The 13,901-nt window shown below is 35.2% G+C and overlaps 1 protein-coding gene across 4 annotated transcripts in view; it reads left to right on the plus strand.

The window, feature by feature from the left end:
* The window catches only part of Senp6 (SUMO specific peptidase 6), a 98,256-nt gene that overhangs the window by 45,100 nt on the left and 39,255 nt on the right, over positions 1-13,901 (plus strand). For all 4 annotated transcript variants that reach the window (XM_074079467.1, XM_020163767.2, XM_074079479.1 and 1 more), the window contains 3 exons: positions 1,576-1,718; positions 4,190-4,577; positions 8,311-8,540. In XM_074079467.1, the coding sequence (XP_073935568.1) occupies positions 1,576-1,718; positions 4,190-4,577; positions 8,311-8,540 (761 nt within the window). The remainder of the gene's footprint in view (positions 1-1,575; positions 1,719-4,189; positions 4,578-8,310; positions 8,541-13,901) is intronic.

Genomic DNA, 13,901 nt, shown 5'->3' on the forward strand with positions numbered 1-13,901 from the left:
TATAGAAGTACAGATAATGTGCTGTGGATACTGCAAAGATTGCTTATTGTCTAGGGTGGGCCAGAGGCAGCAGCTTGGGTTTGAATTCACAAGGTAGTTTTTATAGGCTTTGCTCATGAAGAGAACTTGTAAAAGGGTAAAAGACACGCCTCTTTAAGATAAAGTTTTAAGTGAGACTGGAACATTAACCTGAACTTTTACTTACCAAGAGATGGTATTTAATTAGATTTTGTTTGTTCACATTATTTAATAGAAACATGGAAAGACATGAAATGTTAGAATGACAAAAGTCACAATGGCTGGAGATACAGCTCACTGGCAGAGTTCTTGCCTAGCATGCCCAAGGCACTGAGTTCCATCCCCAGCACCGCAAAAAAAAAAAGAAACCCTAAAAAATAAAATGACAGTCACATTTTTGTGTCAGAACACTTCCAGGGTAAGGATTTGAAAGGAGCAAAATTGGAATGAGGAAGATCAGTTTAGGCAAGAGTCATGCACCTGAAGTGTAGCAGGTTGGAAAGAAGGGAGTACATGGAAGAGGTGTAACTAAGTAGAATTCCCTTGAAAGTGAAAGGGACAGACATGGAATAGTACATAATTACTTAAATTTCTAGCCTTGTTGTCCAGGAAAATAAAGATACAAAGGCCGAGAGTGAAAGTCTGATTATACTGGGGTTGGTGGAGTGGCTCAAGCTGTAAAAACACTGCCTAGCAAGCATGAGGCCCTGTGTTCAAACCCCAATGCCACAAAAAAAAAGAAAAAGAAAGAAAGAAAAGAAAATAGAAAGTCTCATCATATAGATTTCTTAAATAGAGTTCTTGTCAAACTAAAAAATAGATAATGTTGATTTTTATGTGTATAATCTTATTTTTTAAAAGATAAGGGAATATTCAAGGTAGAAAAATAGAAGTATTTGCCAAGAAAAACAACATAAGAACAAAGGTGAGACTGAAAATTTTTGTAAAAGTTGATCACATTGAATCATATAAACATCTTATTTAAATCTACTTGTTTTCCCCCCTCAAAAGAAGCTGTGGTTATACAGGTACACCAATTAAATTTACATTGAAAGATAATAAGGAAACTTCTTATATTTCTTGAACTTAAAAGGCCTTTAGATTTAGTTTAGTTTTGGTTTTCTAAACACTTGTACCTGATGTTAGAATTCATATTTTTTTCTCATTACTTATCTAATAACAGTTACTAACTTGAAAAAAAAAAATACGTGTGCATGTGTGTGTGTGTGCGTGGTTCATTGCAAGAAGTGCTTCTACTGCCTTAGTAGCACAGATACCCCTAAGTCAAAGAGAAGGTTGACATGTGATAAAGTAGTCTGCGGTGTGGAGATCCTACTGAGGAGTGCGAAGTAGATGAGAGTATAGCTGTAATATCACTGTAAACTTTGTCTTAAAGTTCTGGTTGTACCTTATTATACATGTTGAAACACACTGGGTTATTTTATCTAAAAGTTAGTGTTTGAGGATGTAAACTAGTTTTTTTTTTTATAGCAAAGATCATGAGGAATTTACTAAATTTAATTTTAGTACTTTGAGTTTTTTTCCTTGTTCCTTTAGAACGTGTAATGAAGAAAACAGAAGAGTCTGAATCACATGTGGAGCCAGAAATTAAGAGGAAAGTACAACAGAAACGACACTGTAGCACATACCAACCTACTTCTCTGCCTCCTGCCTCAAAAAAATGTTTAACCCATTTAGAGGTGGGTGGGGAATGATTGTTAGTAATCATTAATATTACTATTAGTTATTAATGTTGTTCTTATTGCTCATTAAATTGTAGGTGATCTTTTATCATAGGACCAGAAGTGAACTAGAAAAGTTACTGAGGCAAACTTTTCTGCTTTTAGTAGACCATTTTTCACCTGTCCAAAATACAGAATTATTTTTCTTTTCTGAGAAGAATTTATCAGTGCATCCCTATAACACATTCCAGATAATTGTTCTCCATTGGAAATTTTTTTAAACAACTTTAAATTTACTGAAAAGTTGGAAAAAAAATAGTAGAAGGAGTATCATGTATTCTTTTCCCAGGTTCTCCAGTTTTCCACATTTAATATTCTTCCATCCTTTTTTATTCCTTCCCCATATGCATACTTGTATATGCACTATTTCAGTATAAGTTACAAACATCATGCCCTTTAACATTTAATTTTTTTTTTTTAGTATGTGTTTCGTTTTTTAACGAAAAGTGTGGGGGGCATTCTATATAACCAGAATGCAACTCTTAGAACTGAAAAAATTAATATTGATCCAAACTTATCTGTTCCATAAGCCCCATTTAGATTTCACCTAGTGTCCTTTATGGGTACAGGATCCAATTCAGAATCGTGTCATATTTAATTGCCATGAATCTTTAGATTCTTTTAATTTGGAATAATTCCAATAAATTCTTCTCTTCCATAATCTTAATGTCTATAAGTATAGGCCACTTATTTGTACCTCAGATTGGGTTTATTTGATAATTATGATTTATACTCTTTTTTTTTGTTGTTGATGTTGTTGTTGTGGTACTGGTATTTGAACTTAGGGCCTCACTTGCTAGGCAGGTGCTGTATTGAGCAACTCACCCAGCCCTGTTTTGCATGGGCTAGTTTCAAACCATGATTCCCCTATCTCTGCCTCCTGAGTAGCTAGGATTACAGGCATGAGCCCCCAGGATCTGGCTTTATTTATACATTTTTCAAGAATACCTCAATGATCCTGTGCTCTTATGTGCAGCCTATCACAGACACATGAAGTTGATTTTCACATTAGTGATGATTTTACCTTAATTATGTTTTCTAAATTTCACCACTGTAAAGTTAATAGGTATTTCCATACTTTTTCTTTCTCTTTTTTTTTTTTTTTTTTTTGCTATACTGGGTATCAGATTCAGAGCCTTATATGTGCTGAGCTTGTACTCTACCAATGAGCTACCCCCCAGGGCCACATGCATTTATTAATAAGACTTAACATATGGTAGAGCATTTTCTCATCTTATTTGCTATATGATGACGTATCCTAATCATTCTTTGAGTACTTCTTTACTTTTTGATATGACAACATGGCCTAGACTTATCTTCTGTCTTAGCCCTAGAATCATTCATTTCCCCAAGGAACCATTATTCGTTTAAGTGGGAAGAAAGATAATGCAGTAGGAAAGATATGTGTCTGTTTGAAGGCCCTCCCAGTAGCTAGATCTAGGAAATATATTTGTATGTATGAATATTTAATATGTGTTAAAATCCATGAGTCCACACCAGTAATTCTAATTCTACTCTAATACCACAATATATCATAATGTTTATTTTAGCCTTTTCTACTTTATATGAAACTTTTGTGTATTTGCTTATTTGCTCAATTCTCTCTCATGTGATCAGTCTCCTGGCTTGCCAGCTTAATCTTGGCTCAGGCCATAATGGCATCTTACACTACATGACCCAGGTAAAGGAGAAAGAGAAAGGAAGAAAGCTCCTTCTCCACGTAACATCCTTCTCCTGGGCTGGCAGCCCAGGAGAATGCCTAAAATGAAGCTTTCTTATTTTATTTTTTACTTCCATGCTAATTGTTTTTATTTTCTTCTTAGTGGAGATAATTGTAGTCAGACTCAGTAATTTTTAATTCATGAAATTCATGAACAAGGTTAGTGGTTTATTATTCCATTAATAGTTTGTGAAACCTTGCCACTGAACTACAGCCCTAACCCTGTAATTTGAAATTATTTAATTTTCTGTGGACCAAAAAGGAGGATATGAGGTTGTAACCAATTTTTGCTTTCTAAAAGACATTATGCTTAACATAAAATTTTTTTGAATAGACAGTATTGAAGCCATTCCATACCCACCTTAATCATATTCTCAAATTCCTTTTTCTTCTTTCTTTTTGCACTGCTGGTAATCAAACTCAGGGCCAGCACATGTAAAGCATATGCTCTCTACCACTGAACTACATTTCTAGCCCCCTACAACCCTTACAGACAGAGTTAGCTTATACGTAGCTAAATGCTGGACTAGATGGTCTTAAAATTCTTCCCTGGATTCTGGTTCCAGTTCCCAAGTATTAGCATCTCATGGTAGCTATGATGGTGATAATGGGAAGAGAAGGTCTTAATTTTGAGGCATTTAAAAGGAGTTCTTGATGATAAAGGAAAGTACTAAAATATTTTCTTTCTTTTGTTCTTTTGGAACATAAGGTCTCTGAACAGCGTGAATGTTGCCCAAAATGTGGAAAAGAAAAAGAAAATCAAACCAAATGCCAAAGTTGTGGTGTTATTTTTCGTAATGATTTGCAAAGAAATTGTAGACAAGCTGTGACTTTAAGTGAATCTCCTGGAGCATTATTAAGAACATCACTTCATCAAAATTCTGGAGGACAGAAGTCACAAAACACAGGATTAACAACCAAGAAGTTTTATGGTAACTGTGTGGAAAAGATTCCAATTGATATTATTGTGAATCGTGATGATAATAGACTTAATTATTTGCACACTAATGGAAAAGTCATTTTACCTGGGACAAAAATACCCAAAGTCACAAACTTGAAAGAAAGAAAAATAAGCCTGTCAGACCTAAATGATCCAAGTAAGTATTTTACTTTTCTTTTCCGTCTTAAGTCTCAAACTCGTAGGTTCAAGCAGTCCTCTTGCCTCAGCCTCCTGCTTAGCTGAGACTATAGGTGTGTACCACTACACCCAGCTTAATGTTACTTTTAAAAATAATGCTTATATCCGTTATTTTTCACATATTTTTAATTTGAGTATGAGAAGTATGGTTTTAATAGGAATCTTGTGCCAAATATGTAACCTTTTGAGAGTAGATGATTAAAACATGTCCATAGGGCTGGAGGTGTGGCTCAAGTGGTAAAGCACCTGCCTAGAAAGACCAAAGCCCTGAGTTCAAGCCTCAGTACCACCACCTGGTCAGGCTCAGCTTTCTCACTTTGAGCCTAGTTAATCTGTCTGATCTATAAATAAGTGTATTTTTTTTTGAGGGGACAATAGATAAAATAACATAAGTACCAATAAGCATACCTCAATGAAATAATTGAGTACTCGGTAAAAACCCTTCTTGCTTTTGTTCCTCCCTTAAAGTTTTTCTTGTCTTTGGGCATATTGGAACATGTTTTTATTTTGGTTTTTCTTGTTTGTTTTGATTTTTAAAAGGCAAATAATTGAAAATAATTAGTGACTGGTTGAATAAGCCATAGAGTAGGTATCTGTAAAGGTGGAGGGGCATTCGGATATAATACTGTGTAGAGTGATTTCCAAGATCTTTAAGTGAATAAAGCAAGGTGCAGACAAGACTGTACATTGATAAAATAAATAAGCACTTATGTTATCTCTTTTAGTATTAAAAGGAATACAAAAGTTAAAGTCCTATTACCTTAAACTTGAATTAGAGATAATAGTGTGAATTTATTATGTATTTTACCTTAAGTATAAAATACATATTTCCTAGATGTATGCACAGAAGATGCTTTGCAGCAGTAAATAACCCTAGTGTACACATGAAAAACCCTTAAAAGCAATGAACAAATGTAGTTCCCATATTTGTATTTTAAAATACCATTCCCCACTAAAAATAATCAGAGCTACTCAGAGAAATGACTTACTCCAGGTATACAGCACAGAATATATGATAAACCTAGATCATCTAATCACACTTAGATCAGGTGTGGTGGCTCACGTCTATAATTCTAGCTACTTGGAAGATAGACAGAGATCAGGAGGAGGTTGAGGCTATCAAAAAAGTTCATGAGACCCCATCTCAACCAATAAAAAAATAAATTGGGCATGATGGCATGTGCCTATTGTGCCAGCCACATAGGAAGCATAAATGGGAGGATCTCTGTCTAGGCCTCCTGGGCATAAAATAGGACCCTATTCAAAAAATAACTAAACCAAAAAGGGCTGGGGTGTGGTTCAAGTGGTAGAGTACTTGCCAAGCAAGCAAACCCCAGTACTGCTTTCCATCCCCCTAAAAACTGTGAACTGGTCAAAAGGACACAGGAGCTAAAATCAGAGGGCTCCTACTGACTAGTAATGATAGTATTTGAGTCACAGAATTACAATGTAGTCACTGAAATATTCAAGATCAATTAGTTTATTATAATAGTTTCCACCCCCTCAAAAAAAGAGAAGAGCTTTCCATTGGCTTCCTTTGGAGGTTGCTCCAAATTCCAAAGACTTATTCTCAAAAACTGGTAAATAAAGGGGGGAAATTTACGGATTTATCTTTTTCACATCTCCGAAATGTAAGTCAGATTCCATTGAAATCAATTTAATGTGAAAACCTCGGGCCATACCACCACAAAGAACTCAGTTAAAAAAAGAATTCCTATGTGACAGCTGCCTGTATCTATGAATTATTAAATATTGTTAGCATTATTTGGACCTTTCCTAATGGTGAGTTTTTTGTAAGACTTGAGAGAACTGTCACTTACTAGTCAGATACTTGATATTATCACTGAGCCAAACTTTTGGCATGGGAAATAATGAGGCTTGAATCCAGGACCTCATGCTTGCTAGGCAAGCACTTGCCTCTTGACCTACACCTCCAGCCCTTTTTGCTTGTAAGTAACTTTTTCAGTAGGATCTCATCTGTTTTTCTGAGGCTGGCATGGATCACAGCCCTTCTGTCTATGACCTCCCTCAGAACTGGGATCACAGGCATGTGCCACTACTTTTGTTGTTTTTGCAGTATCATGGTTTGAACTCAGGGCCTCATACTTGCTAGGTAGATCCTGTCCCACTTGAGCCATGACACCAGCCCCAAGCCAAAATTTCCATAAGAAACTTAAGATCTTGAGGAAATTTCTAGGAGGGGGAGAACTGGAAATTGATAAAACTAAGTTTGATAGGTTAATTATATTGTTTTCATCAACCATGTAGGTTGATAACATAAGAAATGAATTCACGTGGACTTACGCAGTTTACTATTCAGAGTTTAAAATGGGGCAGTATCAACCATGATTTCTCTGCTTTGTTAGAGTGCATGGATACAGTTTTAAAACATTCTTCTCACACACACACACAGAGTGCCAGCATTTTACATATCATTTGCACCTGGCAACAGTCCTATTAACCATTGTTTCCAGTTTCACAGAGAAGAGAAGCTGAGCCAAATAACCGGTTGTTGAAAAAATGTTGGGTCAGCATTTGCTTCTGAGCCTTGGCAACAAAATAAAAGCAGAATAATGGGGATGATGGCCCTCTGAGGCACGTACATTACTCAGTAAATATTAACTCCTCATTTATGTGTGGGATACTGAAAAAGAAGACTGTTCCTATAAGGTCATGAATCATTTTTGAATGCTTCCTTCTGTGTCCAGCACTGTTTTAGGCTCTGGGGATATTGCAGCAAATAAGACAGTGTTCCTGCTCTCTTAACAGTGTATATGTAGAGAGGGGAGAGACAGATGAGCAATTGAACATCCACAATAAAGAACAGCAGAAAATTTAAGTTAATGTGACTGAGTGCTTCTGTGCTTACTTTAGATTACGTTGTCAATCAAAAAAGTGACATGTAGGCAAATATTTGATGACAAGAATGTAGAGTGTTGAGGGAAAAGCGGTCTAGTCAGAAACAAGCTTGTAGTGTTTGAGGGACAGATATATTGGCTAGTGTGCCTAAAGTATAATGAGAGAAAAATAGAGAAAATTGGACAGATAAGGAAAAGATTTTATAAATTTGTAAGCGAGAGTAAGAAATTTGAATTTTTCTGAAGGATAGTGTGGGTAACTCTGGGAAATTATGATTTAGACATATGGCTCAATAATATATACAAGTTGTAAAAGCAGAATACTTTCATAATTTTTTCTTACCACATTCATTTACTCAACAAGAATTGAGTATTAGGGTCTGGTTCAGGTTCTCCCATATACCAATTATGATTGTAATTATTTGGCCACATTGGAATTTCACATTTTAAATGCATGCTATTTTAAAAACAGTTTGTATGTAAATTATTTTCAACCTTAAACTTTCTGGAATTCTGAAATAGCCCATAAAACATTTAATTCCTATAACTTGCTGGCGTGGTTGTGTAGGTTAGTGGTGATAAAATTGTAGGCCCATAGAGCCAATTACATACTTGTGTAATGCCATGTACTGTGCTTCTTCATATTTAACTTTTCATCAGACAGGGTAGATTATGTGTATCTTCATTCATTTTTATTAGTCTCATCTGGAGGAGATTAAAGTAAATTTGGTATACTTACCACCGCAGTAATTTATTTACATTTTAAGCTGACAGATGAAATATAAAATTATCTTACAAATTTAATTTTAATATAAAGTTTCTTTATACTTTTAGTCATTTTGTCCAGTGATGATGATGATGACAATGACAGGACTAACAGAAGAGAGAGCATATCCCCTCAGCCTGCTGACTCAGCATGTTCTTCCCCAGCACCATCCACTGGAAAAGTGGAAGCAGCACTAAATGCAAATACTTGCAGAGCAGAGCATGAGCTAAGAAGCAGTCCAGCAGAGTCAGAGTTAAATACAATTTCGTTGCCAAGAAAAGCAAGAATGAAAGACCAGGTACTCTTTGTGATTGTTGACACATTTGTTTGGATTACTGATTCCTCTTTGGGATATAACCAGTTTTTTAAAGGTCAGATGTGGAATCTTCCATTTGTGGAAGCAGCCAGAAAGCTTCAGATTTTAGAATAGGGATACTCAACCTATGTACATAGGGAGATTTCTTGTAAAACCTAGTAGATAGGGACAAATCATTTTAATTTATATATATTTTCATGTAAGGTGATTATTTATTTTTGCAGCACTAGGTTTGAACTTGGGGTCTCACGCTTGCTAGGCAAGTGCTCTTACCACTTGAACCACTCCACCAGGCCATGTTTTATTTTTTTTTTACTGTATAAAAATTTTAAAATGTTCACATGGGAAAAGGTAACATAAATGATATAAATACATATACAAATGGATATGATGGAGATAACCTATAATACTTTAACATCTGTAATATACTAAGTACTTTTAAAAATTGGAGGTTAAAAAGAAAAAGAATAAAGGATAGGACTAAAGGGGAGAATATTCAGATCTAAGCTATCACATGAAAAGCACAAATTAGTAAGGAAGTGACAAGTTAAAATGTAACTCTATAATAAACAGACTTGTAAAATGAGCACAAAATCAATACAGAGTAATATGTATTGGTAGCATCTAAGGAAAAGAATACTTTCCGAATTGATAGAAAGTTAGTATGACCTTTTGGGAAGGCATAGTGTAAAAACATATATTAAAGTTGGTTTTTTTTTAAGTATCTACCATAGACCAAATAGCTGTTTCCTTGGCAGATTTTTCTGCCTTCCTCAGCATATGTGGCTGGACATGTAAACATGGTTATGTATTACCAAACAGTAGCAGACAAAGTCACTCCCACTCATGCAAATATGGCTGAGGAAGTTAGGGAAGAGCTATAGTGTATGGCCAATAAAAAATAAAAATTAGAGCTAAATCAATGACTTTTAGAATTTTCTACATGAACTGTTGAGTAGGAATATATAAAATCTACATACTATCCTATTTTTATATAAAGAACATGTTGTATAAAGTAAACTTGTATGTCAAAAATCATGTGCATTTTATTTATATCAGAGTTTGTAGGAATACAGGTGAAAATGTGGAAACATACTTGGTTGGTAAAACCGGAACCTTAAGAATTGAAAAACAAGGGCCTGGTGAATGGCTCAAGTGGTAGAGTTCCTGCCTAGCAAGTGTGAGGCCTAGAGTTCAAACCCCAGTACCACCAAGAGTTGGGGGGTGGGGTGCAGGGGAAGAGTTGAAAAACAAAAAGGTAGCTGAAAAGATAATAAAAATATATGAATTGGCATTTTTATTTATTCTTAAGGAATGCCTTTCCAAGCATGACAGCATAAGAAATTAAGAGACAAATATATTCTTCTAAGTGAAAAATACATAGACCAGTGTACCAAAATACCATAAACAAAATTTGATAGGTAAATGCAGTTGCTGAGTGAGAGGCATTAGTGAGCTACATGACAAAAATATAAGTTGATCTTCTATATATTTTTAATTTATTTTTGTTTTTCCCCTTGGAGCTGGGAATTGAACCCAAGGCCTGGTACTTGTTGGGCAAGTGCTTTACCATTGAGCTACCAGCCTTTCTACTTTCAGTTTCTTAAAAATCAATAAAGAGAAGCAAACCATTGAAAAGTGAGTAAAAGAAATGAATAAAGATGGCAGTTAAAGTAGTGAATCTGAAATGAAACTATCTTTTGTTAACTATCTGGATTGCTAAACATTTTTAAGATAAGGCAGTGTCTTTTGGTTACTGTTTAGTGTGGTTTAACAGTTTAGCCATAATTCTAGATATGTACTAGGATTTTGCAGCAGAAACACTCATTGGAGGTAGTTGTCATAGGGAAAGTTTGGAAAGAACGTGAATATCCACCTTAGAAAAGTTCAGTTAAATAAATAATGTATTTCCATAAGCTAGAATTTTTTAAATAATTTTCAGACTGGTGCACTGAACCAATATGGGTTTTCCAGTGCCCTTTTTAGTAATGCTTTGTGGGAGGGTGTGAGCTGTGGATTCACTTGGAGCAGCAGTTCTTTTTTTTCTTTTATTATTGTTTTATTATTCATATGTGCATACAAGGCTTGGGTCATTTCTCCCCCCTGCCCCAACCCCCTCCCTCTCCCCCCACCCCCTCAATACCCAGCAGAAACTATTTTACCCTTATCTCTAATTTTGTTGAAGAGAGAGTATAAGCAATAATGGGAAGGAACAAGTGTTTTTGTTGGTTGAGATAAGGATAGCTATACAGGGAGTTAACTCACGTTAATTTCCTGCGCATGTGTGTTGCCTTCTAGGTTAATTCTTTTTGATCTAACCTTTTCTCTAGTTCCTGGTCCCCTTTTCCTATTGGCCTCAGTTGCTTTTAAGGTATCTGCTTTAGTTTCTCTGCGTTAAGGGCAAAAATTGCTAGCTAATTTTTTAGGTGTCTTACTTATCCTCATACCTCCCTTGTGTGCTCTCGCTTTTATCATGTGCTCAAAGTCCAATCCCCTTGTGTTTGCCCTTGATCTAATGTCTGCATATGAGGGAGAACATAGGATTTTTGGTCTTTTGGACCAGGCTAACCTCACTCAGAATGATATTCTCCAATTCCATCCATTTACAAGCGAATGATAACATTTCGTTCTTCTTCATGGCTGCATAAAATTCCATTGTCTAATGGTAGATCAATGTTTAGCTTTTTAAGTAGCCTCCAAATTTTTTTCCAGAGTAGTTGTACTAGTTTACATTCCCACCAACAGTGTAAGAGGGTTCCTTTTTCCCCCGCATCCTTGCCAACACCTGTTGTTGGTGGTGTTGCTAATGATGGCTATTCTAACAGGGGTGAGGTGGAATCTTAGTGTGGTTTTAATTTGCATTTCCTTTATTGCTAGAGATGGTGAGCATTTTTTCATGTGTTTTCTGGCCATTTGAATTTCCTCTTTTGAGAAAGTTCTGTTTAGTTCACTTGCCCATTTCTTTATTGGTTCATTAATTTTGGGAGAATTTAGTTTTTTAAGTTCCCTATATATTCTGGTTATCAGCCCTTTGTCTGATGTGTAGCTGGCAAATATTTTCTCCCACTCTGTGGGTGTTCTCTTCAGTTTAGAGACCATTTCTTTTGATGAACAGAAGCTTTTTAGTTTTATGAGGTCCCATTTATCTATGCCATCTCTTAGTTGCTGTGCTGCTGGGGTTTCGTTGAGAAAGTTCTTACCTATACCTACTAACTCCAGAGTATTTCCTACTCTTTCCTGTATCAACTTTAGAGTTTGTGGTCTGATATTAAGATCCTTGATCCATTTTGAGTTAATCTTGGTATAGGGTGATATACATGGATCTAGTTTCAGTTTTTTGCAGACTGCTAACCAGTTTTCCGAGCAGTTTTTGTTGAAGAGGCTGCTATTTCTCCATCATATATTTTTAGCTCCTTTGTCAAAGACAAGTTGGTTATAGTTGTATGGCTTCATATCTGGGTCCTCTATTCTATTCCACTGGTCTTCATGTCTGTTTTTGTGCCAGTACCATGCTGTTTTTATCGTTACTGCCTTGTAATATAGTTTGAAGTCAGGTATCGTGGTACCTCCAGCATTGTTCTTTTGACTGAGTATTGCCTTGGCTATTCGTGTCCTCTTGTGTTTCCATATACATTTCATGGTAGATTTTTCGATCTCTTTAATGAATGTCATTGGAATTTTGATGGGAATTGCATTAAACATGTAGATTACTTTTGGGAGTATCAACATTTTTACTATGTTGATTCTACCAGTCCATGAGCATGGGAGATCTCTCCACTTTCTATAGTCTTCTTCAATCTCTTTCTTCAGAAGTGTATAGTTTTCCTTGTAGAGGTCTTTCACGTCTTTTGTTAGGTTTACACCTAGGTATTTGATTTTTTTTGAGGCTATTATAAATGGAACTGTTTTCATACATTCTTTTTCTGTTTGCTCATTGTTAGTGTATAGAAATGCTAATGATTTTTCTATGTTGATTTTATATCCTGCTACCTTGCTGTAGCTATTGATGATGTCTAGAAGCTTCTGAGTAGAGTTTTTTGGGTCTTTAAGGTATAGGATCATGTCATCTGCAACTAGGGATATTTTGACAGTTTCTTTACCTATTTGTAGTCCTTTTATTCCTTCTTCTTGCCTAATTGCTCTGGCTAGGAATTCCAGTACTATGTTGAATAGGAGTGGAGATAGTGAGCATCCTTGTCTGGTTCCTGATTTTAGAGGGAATGGTTTCAGTTTTTCTCCGTTAAGTATAATGCTGGCTGTAGGTTTGTCATATATAGCTGTCTATGACAGCTGTCTATATATAGGATGTCTCAATTTTTTTGTGTTCCTTTCAATTTCTGTCTTCAGTGTTTTATAATTTTCATCACACATTGTTCTCTTCTTTGGTTAAATTTATTCCTAGGTATTATTATTTTCATTGTAGCTACTATAAGTGGGATTGCTTTCTTGATTTCCATTTGTTATTGTATGTTGACTTGATATTCTGCAACTTCATTGAATTTATTTATTCCAGTACTTACTGGTAGAATCATTGAAGTTTTCTACACATACTGGTTTAAATTTACACTTTGTCAGATATCATAGATCACAACACTGTCTCCAGAAGAAAAATGGGACTAGTGCCTATCTCTTTGTGCTAGACATGTTTTCTTTCTTTCTGTTCAGATATGCTTTGTTCTTATGATGATAATAATACAGTTATTATAAATTGAGTGTCCCCTGCCAGTTCAAAAATCCAAACTCTGAAATGTTCTACAAAGTCTGAAACCAAAAGTTTTGGATTTCAGATTTTTAGATTAAGAATGCTCAACTCTTGCAATCTATGCAAATATTCTAAGATCTGAAAAACTCAATTCTAATAAGGTGTATTATTATTCATGTTGTGATTAATTTCAATTTGGAAATGAGTAGGAAACCATAATTTAAAATATCAAGTAATTTAAAATATGTAATTATGTAAAATATTCTTCTGTAACATAATTTCCCTAGTTTCTTACTTTCAAAACAAGTGATGAGTTAATCTAAGTATTACTACTGCAACTACCACTAGCTAGCTTTTATCTAGAATTTTAGTGGACATAAATCTCTTCTAAACTGCTCATGTACATTAGGTTTTCTGAGTAAATATTGTTATTATTTATATTTTTTATTTTAGGAAACTGAAACTTAAGAAAGTTAGTAAGTTTTACAAGGTAATTAGTAGGTGATTTGGTTGTGATTTGAACCCAGGCAATATGACTTCCCAGAGCGCATGCACAAACAGAGGACATGGTTGAAGGTCCACACACAACATTCCCATCCGCAGTTACTTCTGTGTTGTGGCAGAACCGCTATGGAGGGGGA

This window comes from Castor canadensis, chromosome 1 (genome assembly GCF_047511655.1).
Source record: "Castor canadensis chromosome 1, mCasCan1.hap1v2, whole genome shotgun sequence".
Taxonomy (NCBI): Eukaryota; Metazoa; Chordata; class Mammalia; order Rodentia; family Castoridae; genus Castor; species Castor canadensis.